Source organism: Perca fluviatilis, chromosome 6 (genome assembly GCF_010015445.1).
Source record: "Perca fluviatilis chromosome 6, GENO_Pfluv_1.0, whole genome shotgun sequence".
In the NCBI taxonomy this organism is placed as follows: Eukaryota; Metazoa; Chordata; class Actinopteri; order Perciformes; family Percidae; genus Perca; species Perca fluviatilis.
The window spans coordinates 6,923,841-6,946,769 of record NC_053117.1 but is presented as its reverse complement, the minus strand read 5'-3'; the positions used below and the strand labels follow the sequence as shown (position 1 = coordinate 6,946,769).

The 22,929-nt window shown below is 40.6% G+C and overlaps 1 protein-coding gene across 1 annotated transcript in view; it reads left to right on the top strand.

The window, feature by feature from the left end:
• The first annotated feature begins 5,033 nt into the window (after positions 1–5,033).
• The window catches only part of hk2 (hexokinase 2), a 46,535-nt gene continuing 28,639 nt past the window's right edge, over positions 5,034–22,929 (top strand). Inside the window, exons 1-7 of the mRNA XM_039803522.1 lie at positions 5,034–5,345; positions 10,158–10,320; positions 15,603–15,751; positions 17,170–17,289; positions 20,696–20,791; positions 21,797–21,896; positions 22,031–22,214. Coding sequence (XP_039659456.1) covers positions 5,283–5,345; positions 10,158–10,320; positions 15,603–15,751; positions 17,170–17,289; positions 20,696–20,791; positions 21,797–21,896; positions 22,031–22,214 — 875 coding nt within the window. The 5' untranslated portion in view covers positions 5,034–5,282. The remainder of the gene's footprint in view (positions 5,346–10,157; positions 10,321–15,602; positions 15,752–17,169; positions 17,290–20,695; positions 20,792–21,796; positions 21,897–22,030; positions 22,215–22,929) is intronic.

Here is a 22,929-nt window from a genome sequence, read left to right as displayed (position 1 = left end):
TGTGCACAAAGTTTTGGACATGAGCAGAAATCTTGCTCAAACATCTGAAATATTACAGTCCAGAGGTTTATTAATAAATTAAATGAATAATGTATCACTGAGGTGAATAATTGTCATATGCACATTTAAGGTTACTTCCCCAACAAAAGATGCAATAGAGGGAAGAATAAATGATGCCTAAGCTACATGTGTGCTGACTCAGATATAATTAGAAAAGTCGATGTAAAGGAGAATAAATAGATGAAAGCAATACAAAATGCCTGACAGCCTTACTGCAATATTTTCCATTATGTTTTTATATTTGGATTGTAATGTTTCCCTTTACATAAAGATATTTTAGGCATATTTATTCAGAAAAAGGTAGAAATATGGGTTGCCAGGCCAGTTATGATTAGACCAAATGTTGGTGCCATCTAACAAACTGGAAGCTAAAATGAACATGCACTGGCTATTAACAAGCTGGGCAAGCCAGTCACTGTTAAAAAGGCTATAATAGTGGTTTCTGATTCTCTTAAATCAACATAATTTTCTTGTTTAAAAAGATGTACATATTTGCCAACCAACATTTTCAAAACAGCACTCAGAACAACCAAAAACAGTACAGTGCAACCACAGGAGAACGTTTCAGTTGGTTGGTCCCCCTAACGTTTAGGGAACCCTTTTATAACCCTGAGGGAACGTTCCCTAAACGTTTGTTTTTGGGTTGGTTCAAACTAACCTTTAGAGAACCAGAAACTAACGTTCCCCAATGTTCCCTAAACGTTCAGTGTTAGTGGGGACTGTAAGTCAATAATACAAAGTACTGACCGAAATGTGTTTTAATCCAGTAGCGTTAGTCGAACAGCTCCACTGTAGTCAGTATATGCTGTTCCAGTATGCTGACCAACAGGTGTTGACTGAAAAACACTGTTCCTCCTAGATTTGTGTTTCCTGCTACTTGCAGTCTAATTTGAGACAAACAGCCAACCAGAATTGACCTTTAATTCTCAGAGTTGTGGTACACTTGTAATGCTGTGTTAAGAATTAATAATAACGTATACTTTATTAATCCCGCAAGGGAAATTACAATATTTTCACTCTGTTGTTATTTATTATACACACATGCTCAGTACCTAAACATGCACTAATGTCAGAGTGAGGGGGCTGCCCATGGAAAGGCACCACAAGCAGTTGGGGGTTCAGTGCCTTGCTCAAGAGTACCTTGGCAGTGCCTAGGAGGTGAACTGGCACCTCTTCAGCTACCAGTCCACCATCATACTTTGGTCCGTATGAGGACTTGAACTAGCAATCCTCCGGTTCCCAACCCAACTCCCTACTGACTGAGCTACTGCCACCCAGTTGAGCAGTTGAGCAGTTGAGAGCGAGTGAGACATAACCAGAGCGCAGCAGCGTCTCCTTGCACACAGAGAAAGAGTTTTTGTGAGGGCAGATGAGTAAACTGCGTGAGAGGGGTGAGGGGGCACGTTAATATGGATAATAGCAAACATGCAAATACATTTATTGAGCACGGAATAGGTCTTTGTTTGATCAAACAAAATTATTTTTGCGAGTGTTAATTTCTGTTCAAAATGTAATGTAATGTGCTTGCAAAAAAAATTTCCGTGCGCCAAAAAAAAAAAAAATCAACCTGTTTGCGGGGGGGGCCCCCCACACAAAACCCCCCCCCCCCCCCCCAAACAAAAACACCCACACTTATTTTGACTCAACAACTTAGGTACCTACAGAACACATTGAACACAGCAACAAGCACAAATCACAACACAATACACAAAATGGCCACAAGAGTGGCACAAAGGCAGTCAGTCACAGCCGGATCCTGACACAATTACTCGCTCAGGAATGAAGCACATATATAACGCCATAGGCAGACGGACACTGATGCTGAAGGGAATCAAGGAAAGATGCTCTTAGGGAATTTGATTATTTATTTGATTAGGACAATGCACATTAATCAACATTTCTGTAAATGCACCAGTGTTAGCCAGATGGCTAATTTTCAACTGTAGTCCTAGTTACCTAGCATGCACGTCTTGGTGTATGGTGGGAGGAAACTGGAGCACCCGGAGGAAACCCACGCAAACACGGGGAGAACATGCAAACTCCACACAGAAAGGCCCTGCCCGGACTGGGGCTCAAACTCTGCAGTGCCAACTTGCAGAAAGAAATGCTATCCACTGAGCCACCGTGCCGCCCGATTTGAGTGAATTGCCTTGACAACTATTGGATGAATTTCTTTGAAAATGAGTTATGAAAGTTAAAAACATTCAGGTCCCCCTCAGGATGAATTGTAATGTAACTATTGTGATCTGTGTTATTTCCTCTAGAGCCATTATCTGGTCAAAATGTCACTTTGCTCAGTACTTTGGTTTGTGACCTAATACCTGCAAAACTAATGACATTCCCATCCACCTCACCTGTACTTTGTGCTTATTATTAATTAGCAAATGTTGGCATGCCAAGAGAAATGTTAAATATTATAGCTGCCTTATTATTGTGACCATATTAGCATGCTGACATTAGTATTTAGCTCAAAGCGCTGCTGTGCCTAAGTACAGCCTCATAGGGCTGCTACCATGGCTGTAGACTCTTCTTCTTATAAACTAAGCAGATTTAGTAAAAAAAAAAAAACATCTGTGAGCTAAGATCCAGATTATTTTTGGGACAGAATGACAAAATGCAGTGGGAGATTTCTGGGTTTTCAGCACCAGATTTGCTCTGGCTAAACAATGCAATAATGCAAAGTTCTACACTGGCCTGTATGTAATCTAGCCACTAGAGTAGCCATCCACAGATACAGTTAAGCTTAAGGATTTTCTGTGCCACATGTGTTTAACATTAAAACATGATGTATAAATATATGAATATGTCAAAAACAAGCCTCTTGGATTCAGTTGGGCTCTCTCTTCTCGCTGACACATCATTACCATGGCCTTGGTTGCTGTTTGGTTTGTTTTGCTGCACCATACACTACACATACATTCTTTCACTCATACACCCACTCATCTTACTGAACTCACTGATCACACATCCCACCCGTTAGTTTAAGTTTAATTTTTCTTTGTTGTGTGCATCTCCCTTTTTTGTCATGGCCGTGCGGCCCGGTTCGTGACAGTATTGTATGCACCATGAAAGCTATGTGTAAAGGCCTTAGGCTACACACGTTATTGTAGGCCCAGTTGAATTATGCAACTCAATTAATACAATATTAGTAGGGGGTTTCTGCTCCGTCTCTCTTTCAGCTAAGGGGTCCTTGGCCTAAAAAACGTTGATTGTGATGATTGTGCCATTTGATTGTGTTGATTTAAAGTGATTGAGTGAAGTAGAAGGAAAAGGTGTTGAGCAGTCAAACCCTGGGGATGGGGATTCTTTGTGAATGGAACATTGATTAGCTGAATGTGAATGCTTTGGGTCTCGTTTAGAAAAGTGTTGGGTTTGTACGTAAAGCTATAATTTGTAACTAGACATTTAAACTGCAGCAAAGATGAGGAACCTTTTGAAAATTCCATTGGTTTCAATTGTATGTATCCGGTGAAAATGTTAATCAACAATTCAATGTGAATGTAAAAAATATGTTATACTAAACAAATGCAACCCAGCTACTGAAGTCCTCATATTAAAATAGTTGGTTTGTCTGTGTATACCTAAATGACTCTTGGCAGCTTTCTGATCAGCCAGCACTATAGGTATATTATGCTGCTTATGCTTATTGTGCTTAATAATAATAATAATAATAATACATTTTATTTATGGGCTCCTTTATGCTCAAGGACACCTTACATGAACAAATAGTGAAAAAAAGAAAAGAAAAATGCACATTAATCAACATTTCTGTAAATGCACCAGTGTTACCCAGAGGGCTAATTTTCAACTGTAGTCCTAGTTACCTAGCATGCACGTCTTGGTGTATGGTGGGAGGAAACTGGAGCACCCGGAGGAAACCCACGCAAACACGGGGAGAACATGCAAACTCCACACAGAAAGGCCCTGCCCGGACTGGGGCTCAAACTCTGCAGTGCCAACTTGCAGAAAGAAATGCTATCCACTGAGCCACTGTGCCGCCCGATTTGAGTGAATTGCCTTGACAACTATTGGATGAATTTCTTTGAAAATGAGTTATGAAAGTTAAAAACATTCAGGTCCCCCTCAGGATGAATTGTAATGTAACTATTGTGATCTGTGTTATTTCCTCTAGAGCCATTATCTGGTATAAAGAAAAAAAAAAAAAGATGCACAACAAAGACCACACAGAATTAAAAAGCAATGCTTGTTCTCTACCTTTAGTAAGGAATGAAGTTCTGTGAAACTTTAGTGGCAAGCTCCCCCCCAGGTGCCATGACCATGTTTGTGAAATATAATATCATATATCAATAGGGATATGTGAGGCCTGTAAGGCCTGGAGACTGACCTAATGTATAATCAAACACACAAGGTCTTCAGCTTCTGAGACATGTACAATACCTCAAAGGCTTTTATGTGTAGGCTGTACGTATATCACCCCTTCCTCCTGTCATGTCTCATTCTCTAGCATCAGGTGGCACCAAGTTATTAAAACATACAGTATCAATGTTTGACATAATTTAATTGAAACACACAAAATATAATGTTGCAAACCAGTATTCAAATATTTTAAGAGTAAAACTAACACAGTATACCAATACTATATCACAACTAGAAGTCCTGCATTCAAAAAAAGTAAATACAAAAGTACACAATTTTAGTAGTATAGTATACAATACTTAAAAATATTTATATAAAAGCCATAATTGGCAACCTGAAACTGCAGCTGACTGTAGTAGAGAGTATAATAAGTTAAATCAACATTGCAATGACAAATTAGCAACACAAACCGAAAACTAAAGGATATACTGAGGTGACATTTGTTGCAAAGCTATTAATGTAAGGTAGACTTTTCTTGTCCACTCCCCTGTACTTTCATGGACAATATTACAGTCTTAAAATACATCCATGATTTTGGTAGGAAGATTTTGCCGCGCCTTCTCCGCAGCCAATCAGCGCCGTCGATTCGGAATGACGTCGAGGAACTACTACAAACTTCAGGAAGCTGGAGGAAGTTTCTTATTAACGTTACGACTGCGTTTTTAACCTTTTAACTACAGTTTAAATTCCCGAGTTTTTGCGACAACAAACCAAGCGGCGGGTGAAAATACTATTGTTTTTGTGTTGATTATTTAAAAAAAAGCTGTCTTTGTAGCTCAACTGTGTGCAAGTGTAAAGCAGAAGGACGAGCAGGAAATAAAGTCGCTACACATCACTAACTAAAGATGTTAGCTTCGAGTCTGCTGGCTAACTACTGTACCGAACTTCATGATGACCAAGCGCATAAAGTGAGTACTGGTGTCAAACACTCGACTGGGTTTGTTTTGTGGACGTTTGGTCTATCAGGACGGGACATGTGAATGAATTTCCCTACTGTGTGAACGTGAAAACGGGTCCAGCTGGTAGCCCAACTCCTAGCATGTAACATTATCAACGCAGTTAGGTTTCCTCACAGACGGTGAAAGAAAGGGCTTTCCTTCTCACTCTGTCTGGAAATTCACTCGTAATTAACATCGCCTGTGAGCTCAGACTAGATGTGCCATGCCGAAAATTCCAGAAGGAAAGGGACAGCCATAGATACAGCTAGAACAAAGTTGTTCTAGCTAATATATCTATTGGGACGGCACTGTTTGAACTGACACAATAATGAGGCAATATTGCACATAGCTACTTACTGTAACGTTGCAGTACGTAGTGTGTATCTACTGCATTTATATTTTCTAGCTATACATCTTTGAAAACGTTCAATCAAATTAATGAATAATAAGGTGTGTGTGTGTGTGTGTGTGTGTGTGTGTGTGTGTGTGCGCGCGCGCACGCGCGCGAAACCGGTAGGAATCGGACCGGATTAGAACGCAAATTTCGGTTCCTCATTTCGGTTCCATTTAATGTGTCGACTGAAATATTTTCCCTTTATCGCTCCGAAACGGACATAAAATATCACACTTTCTCTGTAGTCTACCATTAGTTAGCTACTGACCGTAAATGCAGGCTACTTTTAAAATGCCTTATTTTCCCTCTGGGCTCACCAAAACGGACGTAAAAGCATATTAACCATTCACTTTTCAGTTGTTCAAGAACCTGTTCAGGAATCAGAATCGTTGTTAAAAGTACCGGTTCGGCATTGGAATCGTAAAAATCCAAACGATAACCAACCAATTAACCGGGACAAAAAAGCGCGACCACATTACACCAGTTTTGGCCACGCTCCACTGGCTTCCTGTTTGTTTCAGGATTGAATTTAAAATTGTATTAATTGTCTTTAAGATCTTAAATGGGTTGTCGCCTTCTTATTTATCAGAGCTCTTACATGTCCACACACCTGCCAAAGCACTGAGGTCGTCCAATCAGATGCTCCTCGATGTGCCCAGATCCAGGTTAAAATCCAAAGGTGAACAAGCCTTTTCAGTGGCTGCTCCAAACCTCTAGCCTAGAAATCTAAACGCACCCTAGTGGCAGCAAATTTAATTTGCAGCCAGAGGGGTCTAGGCACACTCTCCGTTGGCTTGCGAGCTGGAAAAACCAAATTCTGGTCAGGCCAATCACATCATGTATAGATTCGGTGGGCGGGCTTATGGCTGCTGCTGCTGGGAACAGCGGTCTTCTTGAAGACTTGGAGTTGAGCTTTTCTTTTAGAAAAGAACAAAGAACGGCACTGAAATCATTCTTAAAAAAGGAAGATGTTTTTCGGAGTTTTGCCGACTGGATACGGCAAAAGTTTAATCTATCAACCATATAGCTCCGCTACCTTCTTCGTTGCTCTGCCTGGTTGTGGCGCTATCCTATTGCGTGCAGTCAGGCTACCAAACCTCTGGAATAGTTTACCTATTCATGTAAGAACAGCTCGGACCGTTGAAACGTTCAAGTCCATGCTTAAGACCCACTATTATTCATTGGCTTTCAATTCAAGGTGAACTTTGATATCTTGACCTTATTCTTTTTCTACTGTTAGTTATGTTGTATTGTATATTGTGCTTTGTTTGTGTTTATTATCTCTTTGCTTTTTGGAGCTTGTTAAGCACTTTGGTCAACTATGGTTGTTTTTAAACATGCTATATAAATAAAATTGAACTGAACTGAACTGAACCCTAGCTCTGACTGGGGGATCCCGAGGCGTTCCTAGGCCAGGGTGGAGATAGAATCGCTGCACCCAGTCCTGGGTCTTCGCCGAGGCCTCCTCCTAGCTGGATGTGCTTTAAACACCTCCCTAGGGAGGCGCCCTGGGGGTGAATCCTTACCAGATGCCCGAGCCATCTCAGCTGGCTCCTATCGATGCAAAGGAGCAGCATCTCTACTCCGAGCTCCTCGCGGGTGACTGAGCTTCTCATCCTATCACTAAGGGAGACGGCAGCCACCCTCCTGAGGAAACCCATTTCAGCCGCTTGTTTCCGTGATGTAGTTCTTTCGGTCATGACCCAGCTTTCATGACTATGAAGTTGGTCATGAAGGCCGGAAGTCTTAAGGTGTCGTTCTTTTGTCGTCAGGGCACTTGCTTTCATGTGATGTCTTTTTTTATTTTATTTATTGATTTTACTTATTGATTTGACCCTTTTTTGCCTTCGGTCTACTATGTTTTGCTTCTTTTGTCTTCTTGTTTTTAATGACCCAAATTTTGTCTTGCTGTTGTTTGGCCCCCCTGTTCAGCTCTCTGTTGTTATATTGACCCCTGGGTATCCTGCCTTTGCATTGCTTTGTCTGTCAAAGTACTTTGTAAACTATGTTCTTAATAGGGCTGTGCTCGATTGAAGAAATTCTTAGTCGACTAACACTCATTCAATTGTATCAACTAATCGATTAGTTGGTTTAATCGACAGATCTGTAAATTTTCTCCAAAGAGTCATGCAAAAGCACCACTTTAATTCTTGTGTTTACCAGAGATATGCTCGTACATTTCTTGGAAATAAGTCATTCAGCATGAAAAAAGCATAAAACATGACTAATCGACTAAAGAAATCTAAGTTGACTCAGACCAAAACGACCGATTAGTCGACTAATCGACTAAGAGGGAGCAGCCCTAGTTCTTAAAGGTGCTATATTAATAAAGTTATTTATTATTAGGCTATTATTTTTACACACAAGACAGGTTTACAATTTACAACAGTAGGAAAAGCACATAAATAATCAAAGCACTGATGTCTGAACTAAAATTAGATGTTTGTATTGTGCATGCTGCCTCGCTGCCACGGCTTACTGAGACATTTTAATTAAATGAAACCATCTACCAGTGCCTCTCCTTTGCTATTATGACAAATTCTACTGTAATAAAAAGGCCTTTGCAAACAGCTTAACTCCTGTCATTGCATTGCATATATCTTGTTATAATTTATATTCAATTATCTATTGTTTGATTTCTTATTCAGTACAATATCTTCTTGTGCAATCACTGATAGACATCTTAGCATTTTAAAATAGTACAGTTACTTATTCATTTTTAAATAATGGTTGAATGGAAGGAATTTTGAAAGTCTAAAACAAGGTAGTACAGTCTAGATAGAATGCTGACCTTTGTTTGCACAAAAGTAGAAGAGTGTCACCTGAAACACATCATGGCATTTCTTCCTGTTTTTTTGGTTAAGGCCTGACCAAACTTTAGTTTTCTCTCGCTCCTTACCCCTAGCTTACTTGCTGTTTCAGACAAAACATATCAGTAGTAGACTGGGCCTTTTTTACGTTTTAAGCGTAAAGATGGGACAGATGGTACAGATGGGAAAATCTGGTTTCCATGGTCTCATCCAGAAAAGCCTTCGCACCTCATTTTGTCAACATCTGCTATACCCACTATCTTTAGTTTCAGATTGTAGTATAGTACGTACAGTTTGTGCCTGCGAGCCAGAGCCTTCTGTTCTTTAGTATACAAGGTATTTGTTGAATGTTTTGCCTAGATACATGGTCAGACCATATGGCCAAGGTGACATAGAAAGCAAACTGATAAATCTTTTTAAAATTCTGTATCTTGTTTTAAATCCATTCTTTGGCATACATCATTTATTTATTTAAAAAATCCTGAATTTCTGTAAATGTCCATATCTTTAAGTACAAAATTTTGTAAAGCACCTTTTGTAACCACTTTTAGTGGTTGCAGATATTGACTTAAATATTAAAAGTGAGATTGAACTAGCAGTGGAATCCAGTTCTGATAGTACTGTAAAAAAGAGGGAATCAGAAAACTGCGGCTGTGATTCAGCGTTTTTAACAAATTAACTACAGAGCAGCATCAAATACAGCGACCAGCAGTTTAAATGAACTATCCACACTTATGTTTCATCCAGCAATACAAGCAGAACTGCTTTTCAGCCAACATAAAAGGTTGTTTTGCATTGTTTTAGGTTTGCTACTGGACTGGTATTGGCTACAGACAGTAGCCTATATGAAACTTGGTTGCAAAATATATGAACCCTTCTAAAGAAAGCTGTGATGCAGGTTATATTTAGTCAATGCATAGCTGTTTAATTCTAATGTAGGTTATTTAAACCTACATTGTGTAATTTTTTTTTGGTTGATTCTTAGCAAAAAACCCTTTGTTCTTTCACAAATATGTGCTCATTCATGTGTAATTAATTCCACCAACTAATCAAAGTATTCTCGTAAGCGTAGAATCTGACATTCAGAATCATTCAGAATACATACGAGCGAGCCGCTCGAATGACGGCAGCCATGTTGCGCCTCCATCTTTAAAATACATTAGCCAAAGAGGGACATACATCCGCCTTTCGCGCTTTTACACTCTGTGGCAGCGTGCAAGGGGGAGATTCCTCGCCAGGGAAGCAGAAAAGAGAATTAAAACGACAACGCGACGGCAAAGCAACAAGACCAAAATTAATATTGGAGTGGCTGGAACAGCTGCGTGTAAACGATGGAGATACTAAGAGCTAATTTCGGGTTCGGCCACCGTAGGAGTTGAAGTGCACTCGGAATGGGAGGGGCTTAAAAGTAATATTCAGTTGGTTGTCATATACAATTTCACCACTAGATGGGAGAAATTCTTACACAATGTAGTTTTAATGACAATACACTGTATTTTATTTACTCACTGTTGTAATGCTTTATATGACTTCTTAGCTTGCATTATTTAACGGTTTCTCCTCTCTACAATGGCTTAGGTGGACAAATACCTGCACCAGTTTCAGCTGTCAGATAAGACTTTGATGGATTTGTCAATAAGATTTCGACGAGAGATGGACAAAGGCCTGTGCAGAGACACCAACCCCACAGCTGCTGTCAAGATGTTGCCCACGTTTGTGCGCTCCACTCCTGACGGAACAGGTAATACCCCCTCTTCACATAGGAAATGCATACATAAAAGGGGTCCACTGAACACATGGTCAACTCACATTCACAGAGACTCAGAGGCCCGTTCCAGAAAGCAGGTTTAGTGAAAACTCTGAGTTTGTTAATCCTGAGATGAGGGAAACTCTGGGTTTTCCGTTTCAGAAAGAGAGGTAACTTAACCTCAGTGTCAGTTACTATGGTAACTGAGCCTGTGAACCTGACCTGGTGGTGAGCAGGTTTTCTTCAAGAAACCTTGAGAGGGAGGAGACTGAGAGAAACTGAGAAAAAAAACCTTGAGTTTCTCTCAGTCTCATCCATTCAGTCTGTATCAGGTGCATTTTAATGCAGTTTATCTGCAAGAATCAAAAAAACTTATTGGTTTATGTTAGGCAGACTATAAAACGTTTTTTTCTCAAATGTGTCATGTCCTTTTGTCGACGATCCCGTTGATGAAAAAGCTGTATTAATTCACAGAGAGTTTACGTCGGGAGATGATATTGAGTCCCGACTATAGATGTATTTTCATTTCCACATAACCGATTTGAGAGGTATTTTTTATCACAGTCCATTAGATATGTAGGTACCTTATCCGTCCTCATATCACTAACATCAACCATCGTGGACAGGCTTTAACATCCCAGCAGATTCTTTGTGTCGCATTACGTTTTTTGCAAACGGCAGTTTTCTTTAAAACAGTGTAGTGGATAGGGCTGTAGCGATACACTAATCTCACGATACGATACACGATATTCAGCTCACGATACGATATATATCACGATATTCAGCCAACGATTCGATTCGATATAATTCGATACACTTGCATCATTTTCTGAAAGATCTAAAGTGGACAGAGTGATTTTGGTGACATCTTGTGAGTGTTCCATTTACTTGGATTTAATTGATTGAACTGAAAACCTCAATTACACAATATATGTCTCTGATTGGACAGAGAGTCTACAGCAGGGATCATCAACTACATTTTTTTCAGAATTTTTCTAAGCACTCTGGCGGCCGGACTTTCAAATAAAGAAAATAAAATTAATTTATACCTAATATGCCTATTCTTGTTCGAAATTTTCACTTTCTTACTGAATTAATGATATATATATATATTTTTTACATGTATTAGTGTGAGCAAACTCCTAAAAAACATGGAAACTCCATAATGATAACTGGCTCTTTAACTAGAAAAAGATCTCAGACTAGGAGGCAGTTCACTGAGGAGTGATGGTTAAAAGTCTGTGATTATGGAAAATTGGTGGAAAATGCTTGCAGAAAGAGGCTGTTGTCAGGGAAACATGTCACTGTCAAAGAGGCTGAAGCAAAAAGTTGACTGGAAAAGCCAAAAGCCCAGCTTTAATGATGAATGGACTGATAACCAGGCTGTGCACTCGTCATGTATGCCTCATTTGCAATGAAACGATGTTGTTGCAAAATAATACAACCAGCATCATCATCATCATCACTCGAACATAACGATCGCGTCATTCACGTGCATATTAAGTAGCTCCAGATTGGTCGTTGGCCGTTGGTAACTCTGTATCGTTCCCAGTCAGGTGCTGCGTGTTTTAACCTTTAACACACACACATCTCGGCTCAGCTGTGTGTGTGGAGCTCGGGCATCGCTGTACAGAATTCCGGCATGTGAATAGAGATGTAAATACAGGGGGCTGGGTTTTTGCTCTAAATGCTTGAAATGATGAATAACAGAACACATTTTTTGTTCCTCTTTACATTTTGTGAATTCATGATTATTCTGCGGGCAAGACTAAAAGCTTTGGCGGCGGGCCGCCAGTTGACGTTGGCTGCTCTACAGCGACACTAGCGGCTGGCTGACCAAATCGCTCTTCCTGCAACGCGAACGGGGGTAAACACGGGGGATTTGAATGGGACTTATGTATCGATACTCGCGGGTTAAAAATCGTTACTTTCTTGGGGAAAGAAATATCGATTTATATCGCAGAATCGATAAAATTGCTCAGCCTTAGTAGTGGATCACACTGTAATAGTAAAGCCACTGTATGTAGAGCTGTCAGAAAAGTGACTTTTTTAAACGTTTTTGTAGTGTTCCCTAGACACAAACCAGTTAGAGCCATTAAAAATAAATGAATGATTATACATTATAGTTCTGTTAATGATATGGTGCTGCAGCCTCAGAATGGGATTAGTAGCCTATAGTTTACTTTTTCGCCCACAGGATTGCACCTAAATGAAATTATAGGTGTAATACAAATCCAGTTTTCACCAGTAGGCTAATATTATAAGTTAACTGTGATTAAATATGAAATTAATACACTGTTAATGCGTACGCATTGACTCGAGCAGCAATTTTCTCCCACACCAATTCTCTCTCTTTTGCAGCAGCAGCCGCTGTCTTGCTTTTTTAACGAAATGCATGTTCAAACTCGCTGTTTGTGCGCATGAGTATTTCCGCCGACCCGTTTGTTTGTGGTTGTTGCCATGGTGAATCATGGCTCAATTCATGCTGCCTTTTTATAGTGGTTGTGCATGCGCGTAACCCTGAGTGAACCTACTCCGAGTTGATTGAACCAACTCAAATCAGCTGTTCTGGAACCGAAAACTCAGAGTTTCCCATCTCAGGGTAAATCAACTCAGACATCAGGGTTAGACTCAGAGTTTGTTAAACCTCCTACCTGGAACGGACCCCTGGGTGCAGGGCTTAAAGTTCTCAGGCACCATGCCTGAATTCTGGCATAGAGAAGTTTTACATTTCTATAATACTTAATTCAATACATTGTACACATTTTCTCCAGGGAAGCATTACAGGCTCACAAATGGTTTCCTGCTTTAACCCCTGTGGGTGACCAGATAACCTCCAGGGAGCACAGACATGCAGACTCCCTGGTCATTGTTCTAGGGGACTTTTGCTCCGTTTACACGTGGCCGGCTATTTTCATAAACGGACATTTCAACCACTCCGTTTTCAGAAAAGTGTTTGTTTATATGTACCCGTCTATATATGCCGTCAAGAGCATGCCAAACCTGTAGGTGGCAGTGTAACGAGAAGCTCAAGCCCACGTTAGCCAATCAGAATCCCGACAATAGCAACAACAGCAACCAATCACGTCCTCTTTCTCTCTCTCGGCTGCCTAAACCTCCGTTTGTCTCAGTTTACATGCAAACGTGCAAATGAAGATTTCCAAAATCTCAACTTTGGCCGGAGTTTTTAGAAATAATTGTTTTCTGTTACAAAAACGGGGTTTTCGTGTAAATGAGAGGCCAAACCGCAGGAAAATATCTGCGTCTTCTCTTCGTGTAAACGGGGCCTTTAACAGGGCAAACCTAAGCATTGAATTGCCAAAATACAGACGGCACATTAAGTGTCCCACCATGGATAAAACCGCAACTGGACCACTGCTAAACCATATGAAGGTACGCCTATCGCTCCCCCATGCATCTTTGGGACTCTCTGATCCCTGTCTGGTTCATCTTCACCAAGCTGACAAGCCGAAAATAAAGTCTGATAAGCATTGGGTCGAGACTGTGATGAGATGGACCAAAGATGCAAAGCCGGAATTACAGGCCTGTTTTGACTTTACTGATTTGAGTTTTTCAGACTGCTGCGACAAACCTTGATAAATTCACTGAAGCTACGTTTTTGGTCGCCGCAGTGTTCCCAGCGCAAAGGCTCCACAAGTTGTAACAGCGCAGGGTTGTGCACCTCTTTGCACCTCTTTGCACCTCTTTGCACCTCTTTGCACCTCATGCACAGAAAACACTGTTCACAAACTGCTCCAAACAGCTCTATTGTAGTCCAGCCTTTACTTCAGAGACAAACGTGGGTCACTTTGTAACACACGTTATAATGCTCGCCTAGCTGCTAGCATGGCCCGCCCTCATACTCTGCTTCTGACTGGCTAGTAGTCCTTACCTAGCTACTGAGCATGTGCGACTCCCAACAAAGATGGTATAGAAGTGCGATGCCTCACTCTGTAGCTAAAACGGAGAGCTCAACACATACGGTGAAAAGAGGAGCTGCAGCAATGTGCAGTACAACAAAAATATGGTGTTTGTTTTTTTAAATTAAACCATTTAAACCTATTCTTATATCTATATACAGTACAGGCCAAAAGTTTGGACATACCTTCTCATTCAATGCGTTTCCTTTTTATTTTCATGACTATTTACATTGTAGATTCTCACTGAAGGCATCAAAACTATGAATGAACACATATGGAATTATGTACTTAACAAAAAAGTGTGAAATAACTGAAAACATGTCTTATATTTTAGATTCTCCAAAGTAGCCACCCTTTGCTTTTTTATTAATAAGGGAAACAAATTCCACTGATTAACCTTGACAAAGCCCACCTGTGAAGTGAAAACCATTTCAGGTGACTACCTCATGAAGCTCATTGAGAGAACGCCAAGAGTTATCAAAAAAGGAAAGGGTGGCTGCTTTGAACAACAACAAACCCCTGGTTTACAGCTTTGCCAGGTCAAGGGTGAGAATCGCACTGACAGAGGATCAGAGTAGCAGTCATAAGCTACTCAGAAAAGCTGAAGTACAGGTAAAACAGGTTTTCATTCGACATACCTGCGTCAGTGTGGAGGGGCCTACAGGACATTATCAGCTTCAGGAAACCTCCCCACACACAACTGGCTGACAAATTGTATGTGTTTTTCCGTAGGTTGGTTTGATAAGCCAACATCCACACCACTCACCTGCTCCGACTAAGACATCACCCCTCCCCACTGGCCCCCAACCTGCCCTCAGGATCTGTGAAGAGAATGTGTCAGCTCTTAAGCTTGATTTATAGTACTCTGTTGAATCTATGCCATAGATATGCCTATGCATATGAACGTTAAAACAATGTGGAGAGCATCTGATCGAGCCGACCATAGACTAAAGGAGCCAACGCACAGGACGGCCGCATGTTAGCGAGTGTGGTACCCTGTCGATTTTTTTACAACTCGTGGCGCCTGTTAATGGATGAACGTTTTTTTGTTGTGCTCTACTATCATGCGCATAAGAGTACACACTACTTACACAATTAGTCTATTAATCGACTAGATAATTTAGAGACAATAGAAAATTTAATCATCAACTATTTTGATAATCTACAGTATTTGTCGTTTGAGTCATTTTTCAAGCAAAAAGTGTGTGTGTGTGTGTGTGTGTGTTGTGTGTGTGTGTGTGTGTGTGTGTGTGTGTGTGTGTGTGTGTGTGTGTGTGTGTGTGTGTGTGAGTGAGAGAGAGAGGGGGGGAGATGTATGTGATTATTTATTAATTTTTTATTTTTTTTCGTTCAAAGAACAAGGTGAATTCCTGGCACTAGATCTGGGTGGATCCAACTTCCGAGTGCTTCTGGTCAAAGTTATGGCTGATGGCAAGCCAGCGGTGGAGATGGAAGATCAGATATATGCCATTCCTGAACACCTCATGAGAGGCTGCGGATCTGAGGTAAGAGGCATTACGCATTACACACAGTTGATATGTAATGTGCACAGCCTGTCACCTGTGGTGTCAGTGCATTTGTTAGAGATTAAATTAAAACTGCAAGTGGGCCTTTGAGCATGTCGGGGAAACTGGTGGGATGCCTGTTGATGGAGCTGTGGATTTCCTAACCATCTGACCCTGCGTGCACGAGTTAGAAATTATTTCCTCGGTGAAGTGTGTGGCACAGGAAATTACGTATTGAAATTTTTTGAACACTTCCTCTGTCTACTATGTGGCGCTAATAAACACACACTAGTTTTATTTCCACACTGCGTAAATTGAATGTAAATCGGACCATCTTTGTCACATAAGGCTTCCTGTTGTCAGTAGTTAAGTGCCGCTATGAATAGGACTCAATATGGGATTGTAGATGTCTTTAGGCCTGAACTATCCAGCATGTAAAATTTGGGACAGATTGGACTATGTAAAGTCAAGTTACAACAGCTTCCTGTGTTATTGTGAAACATGCAAATGGCCTGCCTTGACATGGCAACGCCATTCCACGGAAACACAATTTATTCGGCAAAAAACACTGTTGAGGTAAGCGTCCTTTATGTATTATTTGTCTGTGGATGGTTTCCTACATTAAAGATCCAGTGTGTAACGTGTTTAGTTGTTCATTATCAAAATCTGTGTTGCCCTTTCACAAACTTGTCCTTTTTCATGAATATTTACCACCTCCATCAATTCCGAGTATTCCTATTGGCTTGAAATTTTACATTTGCATTCGCATGAACTGTCGTAGACGCTCCATATTCATGCGCCATCTTGAAATACGTTAGCTGGTAAGGGACATACAGGACATACTGCTCCGCCTTTTGCGTTTTCGCTGTCACATGATAAACTCACAGGTGCTGCTAATGCTGCTAACGGGTATCGTCGCTTCCCTGCCCCGGCAAGTTTGAATAAAGAAACATGGAGGAGCACACGTATTCAAATTCCAAATTTCAGGAACAGGAGTCTTCTTCTTGAGATTGAAAAGCGCAAGAGACCGGCTTTTTGAAGCGTGAAAGCTACCGTAGCTGTAATACCTATTTTGAACTGCATGGCGCGAGAGAGTTGATTGCGATATATGATCTCAACGCTAGATGGGAGAAATTCCCACACATTGGACCTTTAAGCAATGCACTTTTAGCTGCTCTCTGTAGCTGGATTTTTGGAGATGCACAGCAAAACGTTGTATTGATGTTGCAATAAACCCTAACATTATCTGTTATTGCTTCGGTTATATTATATACCACTCGGCAGTAAAATCTGACGTTATGTTTCATTTTCTTCAAGAACCCTCCATCTATGAATTACTGCTGAATATGAAACCCTTAATTGTTCAACTCTTGGTTAATAAGTTTTTTTTTGTCACTGTAATTTTCTTTCTCCTGTAGTTATTTGACCACATAGCTGATTGTCTGGCTAACTTCCTGGAGAAGTTGGGTATAAAGGATAAAAAGCTTCCTCTGGGTTTCACCTTCTCTTTTCCCTGTCAGCAGACCAAGTTGGATGAGGTGAGTGATTTTATCTACAGTACTTTAAGTAATATTCTAACCATAAATAAAAACTTGGTCATCCTTTTTTGTAAACAAACACTGAAGTGAGGTGTGTCAGTATAGCATGCAGTGAGTTTTGGTGTAGCTTTCTTTTAGCTATGTCCAAAACGATAGAGGCCCCCATTTGTCTGTAACAGGGGTGGTTTAATCCATCAAATCAACTAGAGACCCATTGGTTTTATTATAAATCATTACATGTGCTTCTTTATGGAATCAGATGTAGAACATTACTGAGAACTTGTAAAATAAAGGTAAACAGATTAAGGGAATATGTTCATTTTTAAAGTAACTAGTGCAGTGCCCGTTGAAAATGTGCCTGTTTGAAACGGGCCGATTGCTTGGCCTGTGGTGTTGCTCCATGTAGAATTCTGCAAAACCAAATTGTACCCCAAAACAGAAAGACCCCATACCACGTAATATGCAAGATTCAGAATGTAATCACAAAATATCACAATGTGAATGTGGAGTAATCAGACATTTGCGTCATGGACTCATGGCAGTGCCCAACCGGCCCGTTATGAGAGCTAATCAGCACATATCTGCGTTCATCAACCACCAGACTGTGTGTGTGTGTGTGTGTGTGTGTGTGTGTGTGTGTGTGTGTGTGTGTGTGTGTGTGTGTGTGTGTGTGTGTGTGTGTGTGTGTGTGTGTGTGTGTGTGTGTGTGTGTGTGTGTGTGTGTGTGTGTGTGTGTGTGTGTGTGTGTGTTTTTCTTGTTTAACTATATATTCGTAAACGCCAGTCCAGTATACTTGTGGGGTTCCGACAGCTTTGTAGGGCCAAAATGCTGGACCCCACAAGTTTAAAGGGCTGTTTGACTTGGTTTTAGGATTAGGGTTAGAATTAGGTTAGGGTGAGGGTAACTGTTAAGTTTAGGCATTTATTTGTGATGGTTAAGGTTAGGGTAAGGGGCTAGGGAATGGATTATGTCAATGACAGATAGTGACATAAAGTGTGTTTTTGTGTGTGTGTGCATGTGCGTGCGTGTGCAGAGAGAGAGAGATAAACGATGTTGTCTCGTGTCGTATGATCGTGAACAAATTGAACATTTCAGCAGAGGTGTTAATTTCCATACAGCTTTAGTGGCTTGACAGTTAATGGTAAAGTAGGGGACTTGATTTGCGGGGGTATTTTGGCGACGGTAATGTTATTAGTTAGCAGTAGACTTAATTAACCCGGGGTGAGTCTGATGAAAACTGATGTCTCTGCCCGGTTCAACTCGCTGTGAAGGAATCCTCTCCGAGATTACTTTAAATTCTTTCTCTGGTTAGAAGTGGTGAATGTTGGCTACAGCTCACAGCAATTTAAAGGTGCTGTAGGTAAGATTGTGAAGATCCACGACTTTGCCAACAAATTTGAACATTGACAACTTCTCAGTCCCTCCCCCCTTTCTGCTGAAGCCCAAACTGTCTCCTAAGCCCCTCCCACACAAGGGAGTTTGACACAACTGCCTAGGCATATCAGACAACATTTTCAATAACTAAACACTAACACAACGTTAACTTTACTCACCAACAGTAAAACAATGCTAACTAGCAGGCTACTGTTAGCCATTTCAGCATCATATCTGACCGACCACTGTGCAAACGTTACTATCATCCTCACCAACGTAGCTTTGTGGACTTTTGACTACTAATAACCAAATGAAAGATAAATCATTCATGGTAATTATGTTACCTGTCGAGAGGAAATGTGGCTACATCTGCATCGTTCTTCAGATCTTTAAAATCCTGGAGCTCACGCTACCTCTGAAAAGCCACTCCAATATTCACCTGAGTTTTTGGAAACCTTTCTGCAGCTCGTGCGCGGGGAGGGGGGAGGGGAGAACGCTATTATATGCGTGTGCCTGAGCAGTGATTGACAGGCAGATAGACACCCCCTGTGGCCCTGATTGGAGAAAATCAACAGGGAGCGGTGGAATTTTGCCAATCGCACTACAGGCTGTATGTGGTGCCAGAGGAGCTGGATCTTTTTTTTATATTACATAATTCATATAGTTTTACTGGAACATAGGGTCAGTTTCAGCAAATACAACAGAAAGTTAGTTTTATAAGTCTTACCTACTGCATCTTTAATACTATATTGTGTCTAGCTTTTGTTTGATATTTAGTGTTGGCAAATTACTTTTTGTGTACCTTTTTTTTCGCCAACCTTATTCCACACAACAGTCGCGTTGTTCCTTTCAGCTATCCGCTCGTGCTCCAGGAAAGTGAAGAAAAGTTAGTTGCAGCATTCATGTAGTTAACGTTGGAAGTAGGAAAAGAGTCAAAGGCGGTAAAGCGCGTTCCACATGTGGCGTCTGCGTGTGGCGTGCATGTTACCTTCCCACCAAACACGGCCCCAACACAGACAACGATGTGACTCAAAAACAGTGTCCGGTAGCCTGCCTATAGGTGGCATCACGCTTGTTTAGATTACACGAGTCAATTTGTGTAACCTAATGTCAAAGTTATGAAGGAAGCTATTGGGTGTAGGCCTACATAACAGTATGTCACAGTTACATTATGACTGAAGGGATGAGCTGGGAGAAAGTATTTTTATGAAGGTAGAGAGGAGATTTCCTCATGCCTAGCTTCAAAGTCATACTTTATCATTGACGTTTGAAACGACACATTTTCACAGCAAAATGCAGACATGGCTCGGTCTCCTCTTGCAATGAACCTCCATACAAATCCATTGTACTGAAAAGGCTTGCTAGATTTGCTTGCCGTGTCACCTGCAAATTGCTGTGGTCTCCTCTTTTCCAGATGGTTACTGGTTACCACGGCGTGTCTTTTAGTGCACATTCAACATATGATGTCAAAATTAATTCATCACACTGGCTTAATCTAAATTAATCGCTTACCTAATTTAGCAACTTGTAATTATGGGACCACACTAACAAAGTAGTGACATATGACAATATTGTAGTTTAGTATTTGCTGTGGCAGGTGCCCCTGAAAATGGCTTAGCGTGCCCACGCTGGCACCCGTTTCATAGGTTGCCGAACCCTGCCTTATAGTATGAATTATATTCAATATGATACTGTATTATGAATACATCAGACAAATAGTTGATACAGCTGTATATCACAGTATGTTTTCTAGTGATACATGGCATCAAGTATTTTTGTTTTTTGGATTTGTATAGCAATTAGCCATTTTGTATCAATTTGCGGTTTTAAATGTGATTCTTTTATCAGAGAAGGGTCAACTTTTAACTTTTGTCCATTAATGGCATGTCACTCAATTAGTTTGGTGCTTGGTGAGATCTGTGTAACTACTCTGGACAGTTTATTGATTGATTATAATGATACCATATGACAAGGCTAAAATCTTGCAGATAATCTTGGTTCTGTTCTATGTCATTATTTTCCTATTTGCAGGCTGTTTTGGTGTATTGGACTAAAGCTTTCAAGTCAAATGGAGTAGAGGGAAAGGATGTGGTCAGCCTTCTTAGAAGATCTATCAAAAAACGAGGGGTAAGTGTACAACTTCTAGTTTCATGGTATATTATGTAAACCATTTAGCCTGGGAAAACCCTGACGAACTTCCAGCAAATTTGAGATTTGCTCTTCAAGTCAGTCTGGCCAAGAGCCCATTCAAGCCCATTTCTAATTTTTCCAAATCGAGGCATCAATCACAACCGTTGACGATATGATGACGATAGCGCAGTGACAGCAAGCAGCTTTTTGTTTACATTCAACATAGCGGCCACCGAAGCGCAGCAACCGGGTGATGCCGCTGTCGCTGCTACGTCACCCCGATCGTTGGTCTAATTGGTTGAAGGACTATCCAATTGCGCCCAGAGGCATTTGAGCGGCGTCCGTTTGGAAATGAGCTGTGAATGAACCTTCCCCAGACCCACTCTCAGTTACAACTGAGAAGGGTCTGGTGTCAACCAGGCTATAAACCATTGCCATTCATTTCCAAACATGCAAACTTAAAAAGACCTAGAAATGCTGTTTTGTTAAGTCTATGAAGTAAATGCAAAGAAATGTAAAAACAAAAGTTAAAAAACTATATTTGAAATTGAAAATGTGAAATAAGAGCAAATGGACCCCAAATTATAGTTTAAGTGTGTACAGTACAGGCCAAAAGTTTGGACACACCTTCTCATTCATTGTGTTTCTTTATTTTCATGACTATTTACATTGTAGATTCTCACTGAAGGCATTAAAACTATGAATGAACACATATGAAATTATGTACTTAACAAAAAAGTGTGAAATAACTGAAAACATGTCTTATATTTTAGATTCTTCAAAGTAGCCACCCATTAAGTGTTAGAGTTTTGATAAATGTGCATTTTGATCATTGGTTGTGAGTTTTGTGTCTAGAGTTTTGAAAAATGATGTCAAGGTTCTGAAATTAGTGCCAAAGTTATTGTAAAAGCTGTAAAAAAAAATCTTTTAACCCCAGTCCACACCTATACAACTTGTCTGTGCTGGTTTTAATGTATACAATTAAATTAAATGTCATTGCAGGACTTTGACGTTGACATTCTGGCTGTGATCAATGACACAGTAGGAACCATGATGACCTGTGGCTACGATGATCATCACTGTGAAATTGGCCTCATTGTGGGTGAGTGCAGGCCAACTGTGAATGTATAGCAAATAACAAGGATCGGTGAATCTTAATACATACCACATAGTATGTTATTCCCCTTTTGAGATTAATATGGTGTGCATAGAAATTAACTAAATTAACCCCTAAAGGAACGGGGACCAATGCCTGCTACATGGAGCAAATGAGGAACCTTGAGCTGCTGGACGGTGACGAGGGCCGGATGTGTGTTAATACAGAGTGGGGTGCTTTTGGAGACGATGGGGCTCTGGAGGACCTGCGCACCGACATTGACCGGGAAATAGACGCAGGCTCTCTGAACCCTGGCAAGCAGCTGTGAGTGTCTTCTAGCTTATCTGACTCGGTACTATGTAAATCGTCCCTTAGCAGTGGCTTATTTAAAGGTGCTCTAAGCGATGTTGGGTGACATTACTTCTTGTTGACGTTCAAAGTATTTTCAAACAAAACGGAGACTAGCTCGCTCCTCCCTCCTCCTCATCCCATTAGGTCAGCCCGCACTGACTACTGGGGGCTAAGTTACAGCAGCTAACGTTAACCCTGGTGCAGAGCCTCGCCCCTAACCCGTCAAATAAACCACAGTTATTACATGTTTGTACAATAACCACTATAGGAGGAAGAACAATAGCTAAACATTTGATTTTTCTGAACAGAGAGAAGGAAAGAAATAAGCCATCACTAACTGCTAAGCTAAAGTAGCTTAACTGAATGTAGCAGAACTGAATAGTGTGAAAACAACTGTGGGATTAGTGCTAAAATAGTCGCTTAAAGAAGGAAAGCGCTATCAGTGCTTGAGTAAACTACCGTAGGTTTAAATGTAAGGTATAAAAGTGGCTAATTAGCTGCTGTAATGAAGAATATAACAACATAACTGCATTGAGCTACTGAAGCTAAATGCTATTAGCAACACATAAGTAAATTCTGAAACATTGTCAACTGGAAATGAAGCAATATCATATCATATCAGCCAGGCAGGAGGCAGGACAGCCAAGCTTCATTGATTAAAGTAAAAGCCGCTCTGCATATGCATAAT